The sequence below is a fragment of the Lipophrys pholis genome, assembly GCF_963383615.2.
Source record: "Lipophrys pholis genome assembly, chromosome: 3".
Classification (NCBI taxonomy): domain Eukaryota; kingdom Metazoa; phylum Chordata; class Actinopteri; order Blenniiformes; family Blenniidae; genus Lipophrys; species Lipophrys pholis.
The window spans coordinates 30,247,628-30,262,645 of record NC_137627.1 but is presented as its reverse complement, the minus strand read 5'-3'; the positions used below and the strand labels follow the sequence as shown (position 1 = coordinate 30,262,645).

General features: G+C 40.7%; 1 protein-coding gene across 2 annotated transcripts in view; it reads right to left on the bottom strand.

The window, feature by feature from the left end:
* Positions 1 to 15,018, bottom strand: part of tenm4 (teneurin transmembrane protein 4) — a 178,032-nt gene that overhangs the window by 101,362 nt on the left and 61,652 nt on the right. For both annotated transcript variants that reach the window (XM_080459788.1, XM_080459789.1), the window contains 3 exons: positions 9,303 to 9,552; positions 5,673 to 5,768; positions 4,502 to 4,737 (listed from right to left, as the gene is read on the bottom strand). In XM_080459788.1, coding sequence (XP_080315914.1) covers positions 4,502 to 4,737; positions 5,673 to 5,768; positions 9,303 to 9,552 — 582 coding nt within the window. The remainder of the gene's footprint in view (positions 1 to 4,501; positions 4,738 to 5,672; positions 5,769 to 9,302; positions 9,553 to 15,018) is intronic.

Genomic DNA, 15,018 nt, shown 5'->3' with positions numbered 1-15,018 from the left:
TCACTCTTCAAAATCCTAAAATATTAAGAGCATCATAAAACATAAAACAAGGTGCTTTGGATAAAATATTGTTTCAACCATATGGCGCTGTGTAAATCATTGCTTTCCAGGTAAAAGGTTGAAGCATTTAACTGTTAGTCATTTTTCCAGTGCCATGTCATTAAAATCAGAGCAACAGTTCCTCAAATAATAACAAATAGTCTAACACTACACATACTAACCAGCAAACTCATATCCAATTTTTAAAGTCAGAAAATTGCAGTAAATACATGATTGTTAGCAACAGTCTTAAGAATCTGAGTTTATGTTGGGATAAACAATAATATTTATCTGCTATTAATACATCACAACACACCCATGCTTCAGGTTTAAATTAGAAAACTCTCAAAAATTAAACATAATATATAATCGTAGCCAAAATGTTTAACCAATGCTTATAATATTTGTTTGTTTGATTGTTTTTTTAACTAGTGTTGGGTTACATTAAAAAATCATAATAAACAATAAATACAGACTAACTTTAGATTCATATTTGAGTCTTTTGCATGGCTATTACATCAGATTTCATCTATGCCTTCATGGATTATACAAAAGAAAATCAAACATGCTGTTTACGAGACAAACAACACTGCCCACTGCTGCTGCTGATTTTTGCTCATTTGCAGCAATGATGCAGTGATGTTGCTACATTTATTCCCCTGGTGATGATGTTTTATATATACATGCTTCATCTCAATGCTTCTGCTACTTGGACACTGTTTTCCATGGAAATCCATTAAGTCTATAACTCATTATTCCTCATTGTGGCTCATTATATATCAGAGGTTATATTCTTAACAAGCTTGCTCTATATTTTTACAATATTATCAATATGAAGAATGTTGGACTTGTATGTGTAGTATGTTTGGAACTTATTGAGATTGTGCTGCCGATTTTGTAAGCAGTATTTTTTTATCTCAATAAAGTTTTTATGGCCCCCCAAAAAATAGTTAAAACTGATTTTTTGGGTAATTTTTGCAGATCAATGCCTGCAGATCTGAAAGGATTAACATTCTGCAAACTTACATGCCTACCCAAGGCTTGTGATTGTATATCAGGATACAAAGATTCCTTTTTTTTCCCTGGAATTTTGGCGATTACATGATTTAGTCTCAGTTTACGCGGCAACGATTTCAAGTGAAAACGCAAAACCTTAATAGTGTTTTAGGTGTCTGGTTACATGATGACGATGTTCGGAGCCACTGAAACTGCAACTTTTTGAAAACAGTTGCCAAGTTGGAACTTTTCGAAAACCCTCAGTATGCCATCAACACTGTTTATATCGTATTGCTCTCTGCACGTATGTGTTTGTGGTTTCATTAGAAAAACAACAGCCATGGCCTGGCACGCTAACTACATCTTTTGCTGTGTTTCTGCGGTTGCCATGCAAATCGATATCACTTTCAGAATGTTGCTGTGTAATCGTGAAACTTTACTACAACAAATGAGAAAACGATGCATTTTCACTTGAAACGTTAATGAATGAGTTTGACAGGAAACAGAAAGATTGGAATATGTCTTTAGAAAGTACCCTGTGCTAGTTAAGTTAGGTTCATTATTTATTTGACTTTAAGTATTCTCTTTTCTTCTCTTCAGACATGTAAATGTGTCTTTAAGACACATCATCCACCATCACCACCATTAAATGACGCTTTTGACGAAGGCGGGAGAACAGTCAAAACAAAAAAAGGTTGTTGTAAAAAGCCTACATGCCTGAACACAAGAAAAGATAATACTTTTAGCACCTTCTGCGATTAAAGTTTAGATGATGTTTTCGAAATAAATTATTTTAAATTCATGTTTACAGACCATAAAAGGTTGCACGGTGGTGTAATGTTTAGCTCTGCTGTTCCCTGTATTCACATTCATCACAAAAGCAACAGGACATATCTGTGAGATTACAAATAAGCCAAATCTTTCCTATTTGATATTACCATTAAGAGTAACATCCCCCAAACACTGAATGGAAGCCAAAGCAAACAAAGAGCTGATGTTGTTATGCAGTGACATAAAGACAAAGAGGTAAGGTGAATGCTGTAGTAGAGGCTTTTCTGGATTGGATCTTCATGGACTGAAAATATGTTCTCCAGCCCAACCTCATTGTCCTTGGCTGGATACCCAGGGTGAGTGAAAGTGAACACAGGAGGATACTGATGACCTTAAAATGAGGAACATATAACAAATGTGCTAATGAGATGGCAACCACAGAGAAAATAGGGCCATCTTAAACTTTAACCTTTTCACACTTCAAAATGTGCCCATTTACACAGCTGTGCAAAACTAAAACTGAGCAGCGAGTCAAAACATCTGTAATGAGGCTAAATTGGGCTCATTAGACTTCTCACCCAGTGTTCCCAGTTGCAGGCCTCAATAATTAATTGCACTTGAAATTAAATGTATTTTCTCATCAGATTTTAATTAAATATGGCTCTCGTTCTTGATTGGAAGCTCCGATCTTGGGGTGAGGTTTGGTCTCCAACATGTTTACTTGTGGTGCATCGGGAGACGGTCTTAGTTTTGCAGGGTATAATTACATAGTCTGATTAAGCACCATCAGGCTGATGAGGCTCTATTGGCTTTTGGCCAGGGCACGAGCAGAAGACACATACTGTATCTCCACTTCTGCCGCCAAAACACGCCTTTAATGCCAAAAACAACTTCAACCACAACTTTATCACACATATTTACTCAAAACTGCTGCATACATCGATAATCACCCTGTACAGCAACCAGTTGATCGTTTTTTATGAAGAATCAGCTCTGTTCTGAATTTCAAATGAAACTAGTAAATAGTTCTGGTGACCACAAAATTAATAATCAGACTTAAATTAATTTAGCCTGGAGGAGAACCAGAAACAATATATTTTGTGATTGGTACAGCCTAATGCATATCTATAACAAATGTCGTCAATGAAGAATTAATTCATCTCCTTGATGAAGGCCGCGCAGGGAGATCAGGATTCTCTTTCACAAACTTCATGCAAATTAACTGTAATGTTCCCTCCATCTTTCTATATGAATTATTTCTTATTCTGTATGAGACTTGATCAAATTGTGTGACCATTTATATGTTAAGCAGGTATTCACAGTCAATCAGATGTATGTTATATGATAAATATATATAATATAGAATTGGTTATCAATCTCTTATTTGAACTGTTAAAATAGACCAGTCTGAATTTCTATTACAGAAAAAGGTGCTGCTGGTTTTATTCATGTGGATCTTTAAAATCCCCGACACTGTCAATATAACGCCTCATGATACAAGCTTCGGGACAGTTTATGACATATTGAGATAATTTTCTCTTCACTGTTTTAGTTTTTCTTTTCTTTTTGTTCTTGGTATCTGTCTCTGTCTATCAACATCACTAAATCTATTCAGATTCAGAGCAATGCCAATACCATGTGATTTATTTTGGTTTGTGACCATAAATCTTTCAAAACTTGTCCAATGGGAGATGTAAACTTAAAATTTAAATGTTTGCTGTTGCACTTGTTAAGAGCTGATCAGTTATACACTCATAAATAGCCATTTCTAAATCAAAACAGTAATGGCTTTGCTCATGAATGTGACTTTCACAGTGTTATCAGTTGAAATGTTAGAGAGACTTTCTAACTCCAGGTTCGGAGAGGAATTTTCTGTTCTGCAAAGAATGAATTTTACAACGGTGGCCAGAGCAACAGCTTGCTTGGAAAATGTACAAGATGGACTGAAAGGCTAGCATGAACAGAGACACCAAACATGGCCAAACAGAGCAGAGACAAATCCGTGTAAAATCCAAGTAAGACCACAGCTTTGGGAGCACAGTTTAATATGTCCCTCAGAAATATGGAGAGACATCACAACATCGTTTGCTTGCAGATTTCAGCTTTTTAACTCTTTATTTTTTGTCTCTTCATTTTCTGGTCACATTCGGCATAGATCACACAGATGAACAGAAGACAGCATTTCATATATGGGATATCAATTCCGCTGGGGCTGGCAGCAGCATCAAATCAGCTGAACTGATTTAATATCATGACTTAACTGATGGTCCTTGCCCAGCTGGGGCCTGCGAATGCTAGTCAGGGAAGCTTAAATCAAATAAGATGAATACACTAAATACGCCGCCCTCTCTTGTGTGATTTCTGATGTCTTTTTACTTTATTTCCAGTCTATTCAGAGGATCCAGACTCTGGATTGCCCATCTGCAGATTTCACCAACACAATCTATAAATGATAATGTTCCTTTGGACGAATTGGGTGGGCGGGGAGTCAATCTGTGACTCCCTATACGACTCCACGTGGATAAGGTGCACAAGGACAGATTCAACACTATTAAAATGGATGATAAGAGCAACGCAGTAGCGCACGGATTCATTCAGTGTCTGTATCTAAATGCTGGGTGGGGCCGGAGGGGGGGTGGGGGGGGTGGGGGTGGGGTGGGGGGGTTCGGAGCGATACTCGTCGGAGGTGACTCACCGATGAAGTAGGCTAACAGGAGCAGCAGTGTTACTGAGATGAGGATGGCACTGAGAGCAGCACATTTCCAGTTGCAGTGCTTATAGGGTTTCTTCAGACTGAAGGCAGGTCGAGAGAAGGTGTTTCGGGGCAAAGGCCGCGGGGGAGGCGAGTACACCGTGCTTGAGGTCAAGGGGTATCCCGGTGAAGTTGTGCAATACATTGGTGATGTTCCACCTGGTTTGAAGAGGAAGTGCCTGGAAAAAGCACAGTTACTTGTTAGTGGCGACAGAAACAGTGATTTCCCAGGCAGGTCTATCATCATTATCGTGTAGGTCACTGTCTAATGAAGTGCAGTCCCTTCCACTGGTAGGTTATTCTGTTTCCGAGCACATTCGACAGCACCACCGCAGTCATGCTTCTGCTATATTAGTGAAAATACCAAAGCATACTGTGTGGAAGGAGTGGAAACTGTGAATCAATATTAAATCTAATTTACACGAGTAGTGATTGCAGCTGACTCTTGTTTATATATTCATGCCAGTGTGAGAGGAGTAATTCCCCGGAACCATGTGTCAAGGCTGTCCAGAGGAGACGTACAGTTTATAACGCCGCCGCATGGAGTGAAGCAGATTTATTCGCCCTTGAAGAACATGGCCGGCTATCTCAGAAAACATGTGTCGGGCTACATGTCCAAGAGCCGTGTGATCAGCCCATCAGAGAGTCAGTGGCAGCGACACTGTTGTCAAGGCCATTTTACTGACAAGTTTACAAGAAGCTCCCGAGTGACAGTGACATGAACGTGATTGAATGTCATATTACATTGTATGATGTGGAAAGTCACTGAGACCATATTTTATTTATAAATATCAGGACAAATCTGTGACAAATCTTCTTCAACAAATAGAGAATATATGTGGTGCCCGTGTGCTTCACAACAGCGGTCATGTTTAACATTACTTCCAAAGGAATACAACCAAACAATGTGACTGGATGCAAATTGTTAGTTGTATAAATGGGAGAGGGACAAATATAGCACGGATTCTAGCAGTGCAAGAGACATACACTGATGATTGACAAGTGTTTCACAACAGAGGACGTGAGATGGAAAAACAGTGCAAGGCATCAATTGTTTTCATGGCAAAGCAGATTCTGACAAAGGTCTAAACCAGATAGCAAACATGCAACATACCCGTCGTACGAGGCATCGTGGCGTGCTGATGCCAGAATGTCCATCTCAATGAGGTTGTCCTGTAAAGTCTCTAGGAATGTCTGCTTTGCTATGTTTCTACACACAGGTGGAAAGATGGATATGAAGCTAGTGTGAGATGTGCGTGCAATCAACGAAGCATCGCCCATACAGAAGGTGAATCAACACAGAACGCACAGATGAAGGTCAAAGATGGGACAGCATGGGACAAGGAAATCAAGGCCCTTATGGAACTACTTCTACGAAGGTGTGAGACAAATAAGCTCTTTTGTTCTCCTGGTTTGGACACTGTCATACCTTGTTTTGTACGAGCCCTGCCCTTCTCTGCAAGCGTCTTGCTCTTCTCTGATAAACATTAGAGTATTCTGGCTCCTTAAAGGTTGTAATTGGAAGAAAACAATGCATCACTTACATGTTAGAACCTTAACGGTAACTTCAGCCGAAAGAACTATCTTTTCAAACTGGTTCGTATCCAGATTAACAAAGAATGAAACACATTAGCTACAGGCCTTATTCCTCCCATCAGGCCCTCCCCCCCAATGAGAGCTCTGTTCCATAAGGCAAAAAATTGCAGCAATGCAATGGAGAAATGCACTATCCACATGCAATGGGCAGGCTGAACACGTTTGGTAGTACAAGAGAAAAGCCTTGTTTCTGATCTCTGCCCCTTCAAGGCCAGGCAGTGAAGTCTGCTCCTGCTCTCTCAAGCTTGTGTTCAGGGGGGTTAGAATGCAACTTTTTTAATGAAGAAAAAGAGTCGCTTGGCAGAAATGGAGAAGCTGGATCAGGCCAACCATCCGCTGGCACGTCTCCAGAGGCAGAGTGAGTTAAGATCCATCAGCGCAGGATTTATCACGGGCCATTTATTTCAGAAAAAGTGACAAGAGGGCAACGTTGGGATCGTATTAAGTAACTGAAAAAGTTATTTAATTCTGCAGAGTTCAGGTGAAAATTAGGAAGTATTTCACATTTATTAGTGGAAGTTTTACCTTAAAAAAGGTTGGGGGGATGCACAGTTATCAATTTTTTAAAGGATGAGTACAAGTACGAGTACTAACCTTTAGTACTCATTAAATGCCATCAAGCTTAATTAATAGACCATCTACAAATATGCGAAGGCTATGCGTTGCCATGAACCACCACAGCAGAGCTCTACATCGACGGTACATGCACTACAGCGTACACAGTATGCATAGCGCAGTGTGTAACGTCTACCTACACGCTGCCCTGTGGGTAGTGCAGACTGAAGAACTGGACATGCTGTATGCCACACTCACACGCGCTCCAAATCGCAGTTAATCAGTGTATCAGTCATACTTTAATCATGTTTAGCATGAAGCAAAGCTGGTGTGTGAGCCTTGAAACCCTATAGCATGTAGCACGGCTTGAAGTAAAATCCTCCTGGATCCACTGGGCAGTAAAATTAATGAGCAACTTCGGGCTAAATCTGCTGTCTCTGGTGATTAAGTTGCTGGTGTACGAACTAGTTTTCACCATCTCAATATTTTTGCAGAACATAATAAAGGAATCTCTAAAACGCGAACATTGCTCGTGCTCGCTTACAGGCGAAGTTGCAGACAAACAATATCACGTAGTACCCACTGGGTTGTATCTGGGATCTTTCGTGAGTACAAGTACTCTGTGCAGTATCGCACCCGATACCCGATACTGGTATGGGTGCATCTTTATTAAAAAGACTGGTTGTCGTGGGACTCTGGCTTCTTTTCACCATCTTTTTTCTGCTCCAAAGGGAATACCTGTGCAGAATCAACCAGAGCTAGATGATGTGTAATCTTTCATCATACAGCTAAGTGTCCTTATACCAACTGAAATTGTTTCTCATTTTCCTGTTGGCTGAAGCAACTCACCAATAAAATGGAGAAGCAAACTCAGAAAAAGACAATAATTCTCTTCATGATTGGTTGTTTAACCAAGTCAAATCAGCAACTTCTCTGTCAAAATCATGATTAATTATGGTATTTAATGCTTTAGATGACCGGTTACTTAAAGTGGATGATTTCCGTGAGATATCATCAGGAAAGACCAGAATCCATCAGATAATTTTATCATGTAGTTTGTTTGGTAATTGCACACAATTATCATATAGAGACATGATACAGTTGATAAAAATATACATATGTCAGCATTAAAAAAAAAAGTTTTTTGGCCTAAGGGGTTTAAATTAAAAAAAATAAATTTGAGCTCAGCGTTGAGATGAAATGCGACCTTCAGGAAAATGGTGAACTGAGGGCAGAAATGCTGACACACTTCATCCCAGTCTGAGGTGACTGAAGTTAAGCTGACCAACCTAAGTGAGATCAGTCTGAGGAGTACTTAACAAACAGCCTAACGAGATGGCTATCGATCATCATCATCGTCTGACCACTGAAACTTCAGCGCGGCGCTGCGTGTTTGTCGCACATGACGAGAAATCACCTGTCAGAGGGTCTGAGCTGTGCGAGGGCCTGTCTCTCTCTCTCTTTCTCACTGTGTAGGGTGCCATAGTGGATGTGAAACAACAGATATTGTGCTTATTTGAAGTTAAATCTTTAATTTTCAATTATCTAAATCATACATGGGCATCTGGCGGGCAAGCGAGTCATTTTCCACAAATTGTCACAAATTTCCACAAGGAAAAAGGTCAATTAACAACATTGGAGCCAATAACAATTGTGTAAAACTAAATAGAAATAATCAAATGGGCCTATTTTAATTGATTAAGTTCCACTTGTTTGTTTACAATTAGCTTTTTAGGTTAAATTAAAAGCTCTAGTTCATTGTTTAATAGTCAATTACAATTTGGCTCTCTGGTAAACACAATTACATTATTGTGGCCCTCACTGTGATCTAAACTGCCCGTTGTGCATCCATATAATATCAAATAAGGCCAAACAGTGATGTAGTGGTAAGCACTCTCACCTCACAGGGACGCTATCTATAACTACTAATCCTGAACAATCTCAATAAAGATTTTTTTAAGTAGCAAAAAGTTGAAAATGAAGGCTTCAAAATGCTTTTCTGAAAATAAGAAAGAAAAAGCTCATCAGGTGATTATGCGTCAAGGAGAAGTCTGTGTTCCAACGACAAGTACTACCAACAATGTGAACCGTGTCTTGGTTTCATATCACAGTTTCATATCAATAAGACCAGCCAAAGAAGTAGCAGCAGATATTCCCTTTGTTACAATAACACTCGACAGATCTACTTTACACGAGAGCTTCCTCTTGTGAAATGTGCCAGAGAGCTGGATTCTGATTAACATGAAATAAATAAAATTCAGGAGCAATAAAGCTCGCTTGCAAGAACCTGGATGCAGTTTTACACTATCCAAAGTGATTATAATTACTCTCCTGTTTAAACTCAATAGCTTCCACTGTTAGGATGTGTAATATTAGACAAACATCCAAAAGCAGCACTTTTCTCTTGTTTGCCACAAAATCATGTTCATCACAAATGTGGGCCTTTGCCCTGGCAGGATATTTCCCATTTTATTGCTTTGCTTCTTGTTAGCACTGTGGTAATTACATATAGAGCAAACAGCATGAAGAGTTCAACCGGAGCTCAGTCGTACAGATGCCAACATATCAGCGAAAGAGCCGAGCTGCTCGGTACCTTGTTTCCAGCGGGATGTTGCTGTTCAGGAGCCAGTTGTCCTGCGCACTGCCAGAGTCCTGACCACTGGCAGGACCCTCGGGGGGAGCGGAGCTGTCCGTGGGCGCGGGACTCGGGTTGCTCCGCGGCGTGTAGTTGCCCCTGTTCAAAGAGTTAATGGAGGCTGCATGGTGCTGATGATTGGGCGAGTGAGAGTGGGAAAGGGGAAGAGGAGGCGTCCGCAGCCTGGAGTGATTTTGAAAAACGCCGTCTGAAAGCAAAAACAAAAAAAAAGACAAATGTTACAAATGTTTCGCGACTCATCTACACTTTGTTATGAAACATTTTTGGTTTTAGGGCATGGGTGTCAAACATTTGGCCCGGGGGCTTAACCTGGCCTGCCAGGCTTGATTTGTGCCCACATGATGACATTGCTACGTCTAAAAATGGCAAAAACTGCAAGATACAAGTGAGTAACTGCTATTGATCATTTTCCCACTGGGAATTACGTGCACGGTTTTCACAAAATTTACAGTAACAACACTACTTTACTTGGACAGTTAATTGCATCGATGCATACCAAGTTTCTGAAAACTTGCACGCAGAAGGCCACATGCTTAGCTGGGAGTGAATAGTCTGCCACTGTTTGGCTTACTCACTGTTATGTTCTTTCTTAGAGGAGGAAAAGTTTCTACAGCATCATGAGAGACACCCAGTTTGTATACCAGCATAGCAAAACCACAGTAGAACCATTGAAGATACTTAATAAAAAAGCTTTATGAAAGTAGGAGAGTAAGGAGGAGGAGGGAGGGTGGTTTTGTATGTCTATGCTAGTGAGGAAATTTTACTGCTTATTTACTGCCTTATGGTGTTATTCTAACTTGGTGATATACGACATGTTGACGCCTGATTAGCCATAGTTTCGCTGGCAGCCACTAAATTAACACCTAAGCTGACAACTCTTTTCGCTTACAAGCTGCAAAGACCTTCCATGACCCGGTTCTTCTTCTTCAAAAAAAATCCTCTCTTCTGCTCATTATTTCTCCTTCCTCATCTCTATCAGAGTGTGCTCTCTGCCTCCCGCTGAAACCGGTGACAGTTTACTTGGATCAGACGCTGGTTCCAGTGTAAACAGATGCCCTGGCCTCCTCCTGGAGCTCATCAATGCATTGGGATTTTCTGGACGTTTATTAACCGAGAGGAAGGGTGTTGCTTTTAACATTTACAAGAGCTTGCTTCGCCCTCGACTTCACTTTCATAACCACCACAGCTCAGTGGAAGGAAATTTGAGAACGGAAACATAATCACGAGTATATTGCCCACTTGAATGACCTTATGAGAAATTCAGCGGACAACCTGATTAGAAGTGATTGCTGCAGCCGCCATAAAGATATCCATCCATCCAGCCATCCAGCGATCTAGCATCCATCCATTCATCTTGGGGTAATAAACAGGCTTCAGACAATCCAGGCTAATTAGCAGCACAATGCAGGGACCAACCTGGAGTAACTACAACGCTAAATGGTTAAACATCTACTAGGTGGGCCATTAGTGGGTGCTGTTCGTTGTTTTGGTAATGAAAACACCCAAAATGCAATAAAGGTTTTCCGATTTCACTTGAAAACATTGTTGTGTAAATCCTAGCCTGAGCTGCAATGAATGATGGGTGCTAGGCAAGCTCAGGCTAGTCACTTTGTTTTAAGATGGATTTTACAATATCACTCATCTCAACAACCGATGCTATCTAACTTAGCTGAAGGTAACGCTTAAGAAATTTAAAGAGACATGTTGAGCCTGAGATAACGTCATATAAAGACGCTAAATGCTAATTAGCCGTACAGCACAGTGACTTATAATTCAGCAGCATTTAAAAATAGATTATGACCATAATTCATACAAATGTTTAGTCTAAAAAAAGGAAAAGGCTCATAAAACAGCGAGTGCTGATAAAAATTTTGAATTAGTAAACAGACAAATTGATCAAAAGGAGAATCTCTACCCCAAAGAGATCGAAAGTCAAAGTCACACATATTCACACCTAAGGCCAATGTAGAGGCACCAACAAGATAGAGGACCTGCAGAAAACACCACTGTTGTCACTCTACATCAGATGGATTCAAAAAAATCTGATATGAAGTGTCAAAGAAAAGATTGTCCCCTGTGGTCCTGTGCTCAACCATTTGATGCTCCATGCACTTTACAAAGATGGAGGACCGATGTCTTTGTGCACTCTGCATCCATTTATTTCCACATCTGCTAAGCCATTCATCAATCAATGAACTCCTGGCTTTACACAGAGTGGCTTTTCTTTATAGCAGTGAGGCTCCTTTATTTCACAGATATCCACAATGCTAAATTGCCAATTTACAGCACTCAGAGTCAAATACAGACGCACACAGGGCTTATTTAGTATAATCAGCTCTTTCATTAAAGTGATACCCACTCATGCCAGTCAAGAAGCTGAGAGTCATTTCACATATTTTCGGGCTGAGAAACATGAAGCTCCCACATCCACATGTGTCAATCTCACACATTTTGAAGTGCACCGGCTGGAAGCACAGCAACATTAAACATCACCAAAATATGTTTGAAGTGAAAAGACGTCCCCTTCGTGTTCACAGGTGGTCTGCTAATGATCAGCAAAAAAATTTTTAAAATCAAGACAAAAATGTAGAGCGTCGTATTTAATTTGTCTTTCTGCGAGGACTCCACAAGCATATGCTGTGCAGCGAGCGCACTCGTATTACACGAACTGACTTTCACAATGTTTCAACCATGTGCTTCGGTTTATATTCTGCACAACTCATTAACCACAGGCAAAAAAAACCCAAAAAACTACATGTTTTCATCTTCAGTCCTAATTTTGAATCTGGCTCACCGCCACATCGTTCACATATTTTGTAGGAGGAGCTAACCAAAGTAATCATTTACTCCCTTTTCCCTTTTGGAAAGAGTGCAATATCATCCATTCGCTGCACTGACAGATGGTTCATGAAACTAAATTCCACAGTTCTGCACAATACCACTCTCATAATTAGTTGGGAGGAGAGAGAAGCACACCAGTCCACAACAACACCAGTGTGAGGTAGAAAACCACACAGTGGTGGATGACCTCCCCTGAGCTCAGTGATGTACCTGATCCTGGAAGCCATTAATAAGGTTATGCTAATTTGATTCAGAGACAGCAAAGATACACACGGAAATATATCGCAAGGACAAATGCGTCACTACTCTGGAGTACATTTGCTGCAGGGAGATGCATTTCCTGCTGCAGTATGATGACCACTCAAATGTAAAGTAACAGGTAATTCACTTCCCTTTTTTAGTACGCATAACCAAAGTGATCAAAAATGCTCACATCGTTTCCCCGAGCAGAGGTATGGATATTTGTCTAAGGCTCTGATTACATGACAATGTTTCAAATGAAAATGAATAGTTTTTGCATTTTTGTGGCGAGCCCTAAAGACAAGTGTGAACAGGCACCAAAGCAATTTCACTCAGGCCCTGTTTACACGACAACGTTTCACGTGACAACACCTAATCTGCAAAAAAAAAGTGGGGGCGTTTACACTGCAGCAGCGGACACAGAGACAACAATGTAGTTAGTATGCCGGGCCACTGGAGGGCGCTGTTGCTTGATTTTGTTATGAAACTACACAGACGTGTGTGCAGACAATAAGACACTATAAACTAGAAGAAAATGGAGAGAACCCGACATCCGCATGGACTGATGACGCATCGGATGCTATCAGGGGAAAGTCTCAACTATTAAACTACTGATCTGGACGATAAAACTAGAATATGGACCACGGGTCGTACCACTACGCGGCCGCCATGTTTGTTTACAACTGAATGAGCAGGAGGGAGGGGGAGAGATGTGCATGCGCAGTAAGAGGCTCTGTAGCCTCCGGCAGTCTCTGGGAGCCGGATTAAAAACTTTGTGGATACAGTGCATCCGCAAACTGGTGCCGTGTAAACGGACCCCCCAAAAGTGAAGAAAGTTTTGCGGATACACTCTAATTCGTTGTCGTGTAAACGGGGCCTCAAACTACTTCCCGACGTGGTCTAATCACACATCATGCATCCAGAAGATGTTCCGGGACGGTGGTGTCGCAGGAAAATATGTCATACGTAAACATCATTAGCGCACTTCGTGCTTTCATTTAAGAGAATGCGCCGGTCTGACTTAAAGTCGTTCCAACTTTCCAAAGAAATTATGGAAAATAACAGGGACGTCCATGCCCGGGGGTCTGCAGAGACGCAGTGCCTTATAGCGGCCTAGGCAGAGGATACCGTCACTGATAGCGCAACCGGGCCATTTAGTAGAAGGGACGTAGAGGTAGCAACACAATCCAAACGGAAGTGGGTAGCGATAAACACATGATACGTAATGATATGTAAACAGTTTTCATCAGTGCTCGCCACATGTGATCTTATCACCCAAAACGCATAATAATGCCAGCTCTGAATGGGCCCAAAGTCCCTGGAGAATATGGACGGGGAGTCATGACACTATGGAGGCAGCCATTACTGTTTTTGTCCATCTACACGCACATGCAAAATATCTATTTACGAGTGCTGTGGTGCGCATGCGCAGTAGCAGCTTTTTAAAAAAGTTTTCAAAACATTTTCAAGAAGTTCAACGTTAGGAGCTGTTTTCAAAAAGTTGTGTTTTCAGTGGCTCCGAGCATTTTTGTTGTGTAAACAGACACACAAAACGCAACGTGAAAATGTTGTTGTGTAAACTGGCCCTTGGTTCCTGTAGCCTCCAGACATGTCCCCTGCTTGTTTGCATATCTACAATTTGCATCACAATGCTTTGTGTTATCTTTTCTCCCCATTAAGGACAATACAAGAATTTAAAATGTGCAACCTGATAGTCTGCGTACTTGCCTTTGTCAAACCCGAAATCCTCCGACAGCCAGGTGAGTAATCAGTGTTATTTTAGTGAAGACGAACAGAAGGACGAAGCACAGTCGTGGTTATGAGACAAGGCATAGGGCAGTGTGACCCTCACAGATGTGGCGATTCAGCAACAATTATTCACTACTATCCAAAAGGATGAAGAGAGGGAGGAAATAAATGGTTTTTCCATTGACCTGCTCTGCACAACAAAATCGCCACAAAAAAAAAAAATAAAGGAGGAGATTCATTTGTTATCAGAGGGACAGAGAAGGGCGACTCGGCTTCAATAGCCAAAAACGTTCACATGGCATTCAAGCAGAAGCCCTGAAGATACCCATTCAGTCTGGGAATGTGCACTTTTCATTTTTCTTCCTAACAGATGTATGCGCTGGTTCATGCCTCACAATGCTTTTCCAGAAAAGTAATTAAGGCAGATTCACTTCATTAGCTTGGACCTCACATCCTCACCGTGCAAAATAACAGGAGCGCCATAATGACAGCATCACAATTTGTGACTAACAGTTTTAATAAACTTGGGCTAACTATTAAATGAAAACTCACGTGTAACTTCACATCTTTAAGAAAATGAAAATTAACAGCAACAAATTGAAAAAAAAAACTCCTGAAAATTACTTTCACTCATTTGTGAATGTAGCTGAAGAAACTGTTGAGGATTTGTACCTTGACAGACAAAAAAAAAATAACATTTTCTTGTGAATTACTGAAATTACTTGAACGACTACAATCTGCCACATGGATGTGATGATTTGTGCCTCAGTGCATTTGCTTTCTGAGAGTTTCCTGTTTGAAGATTGAAAAAAAAAAAATCACT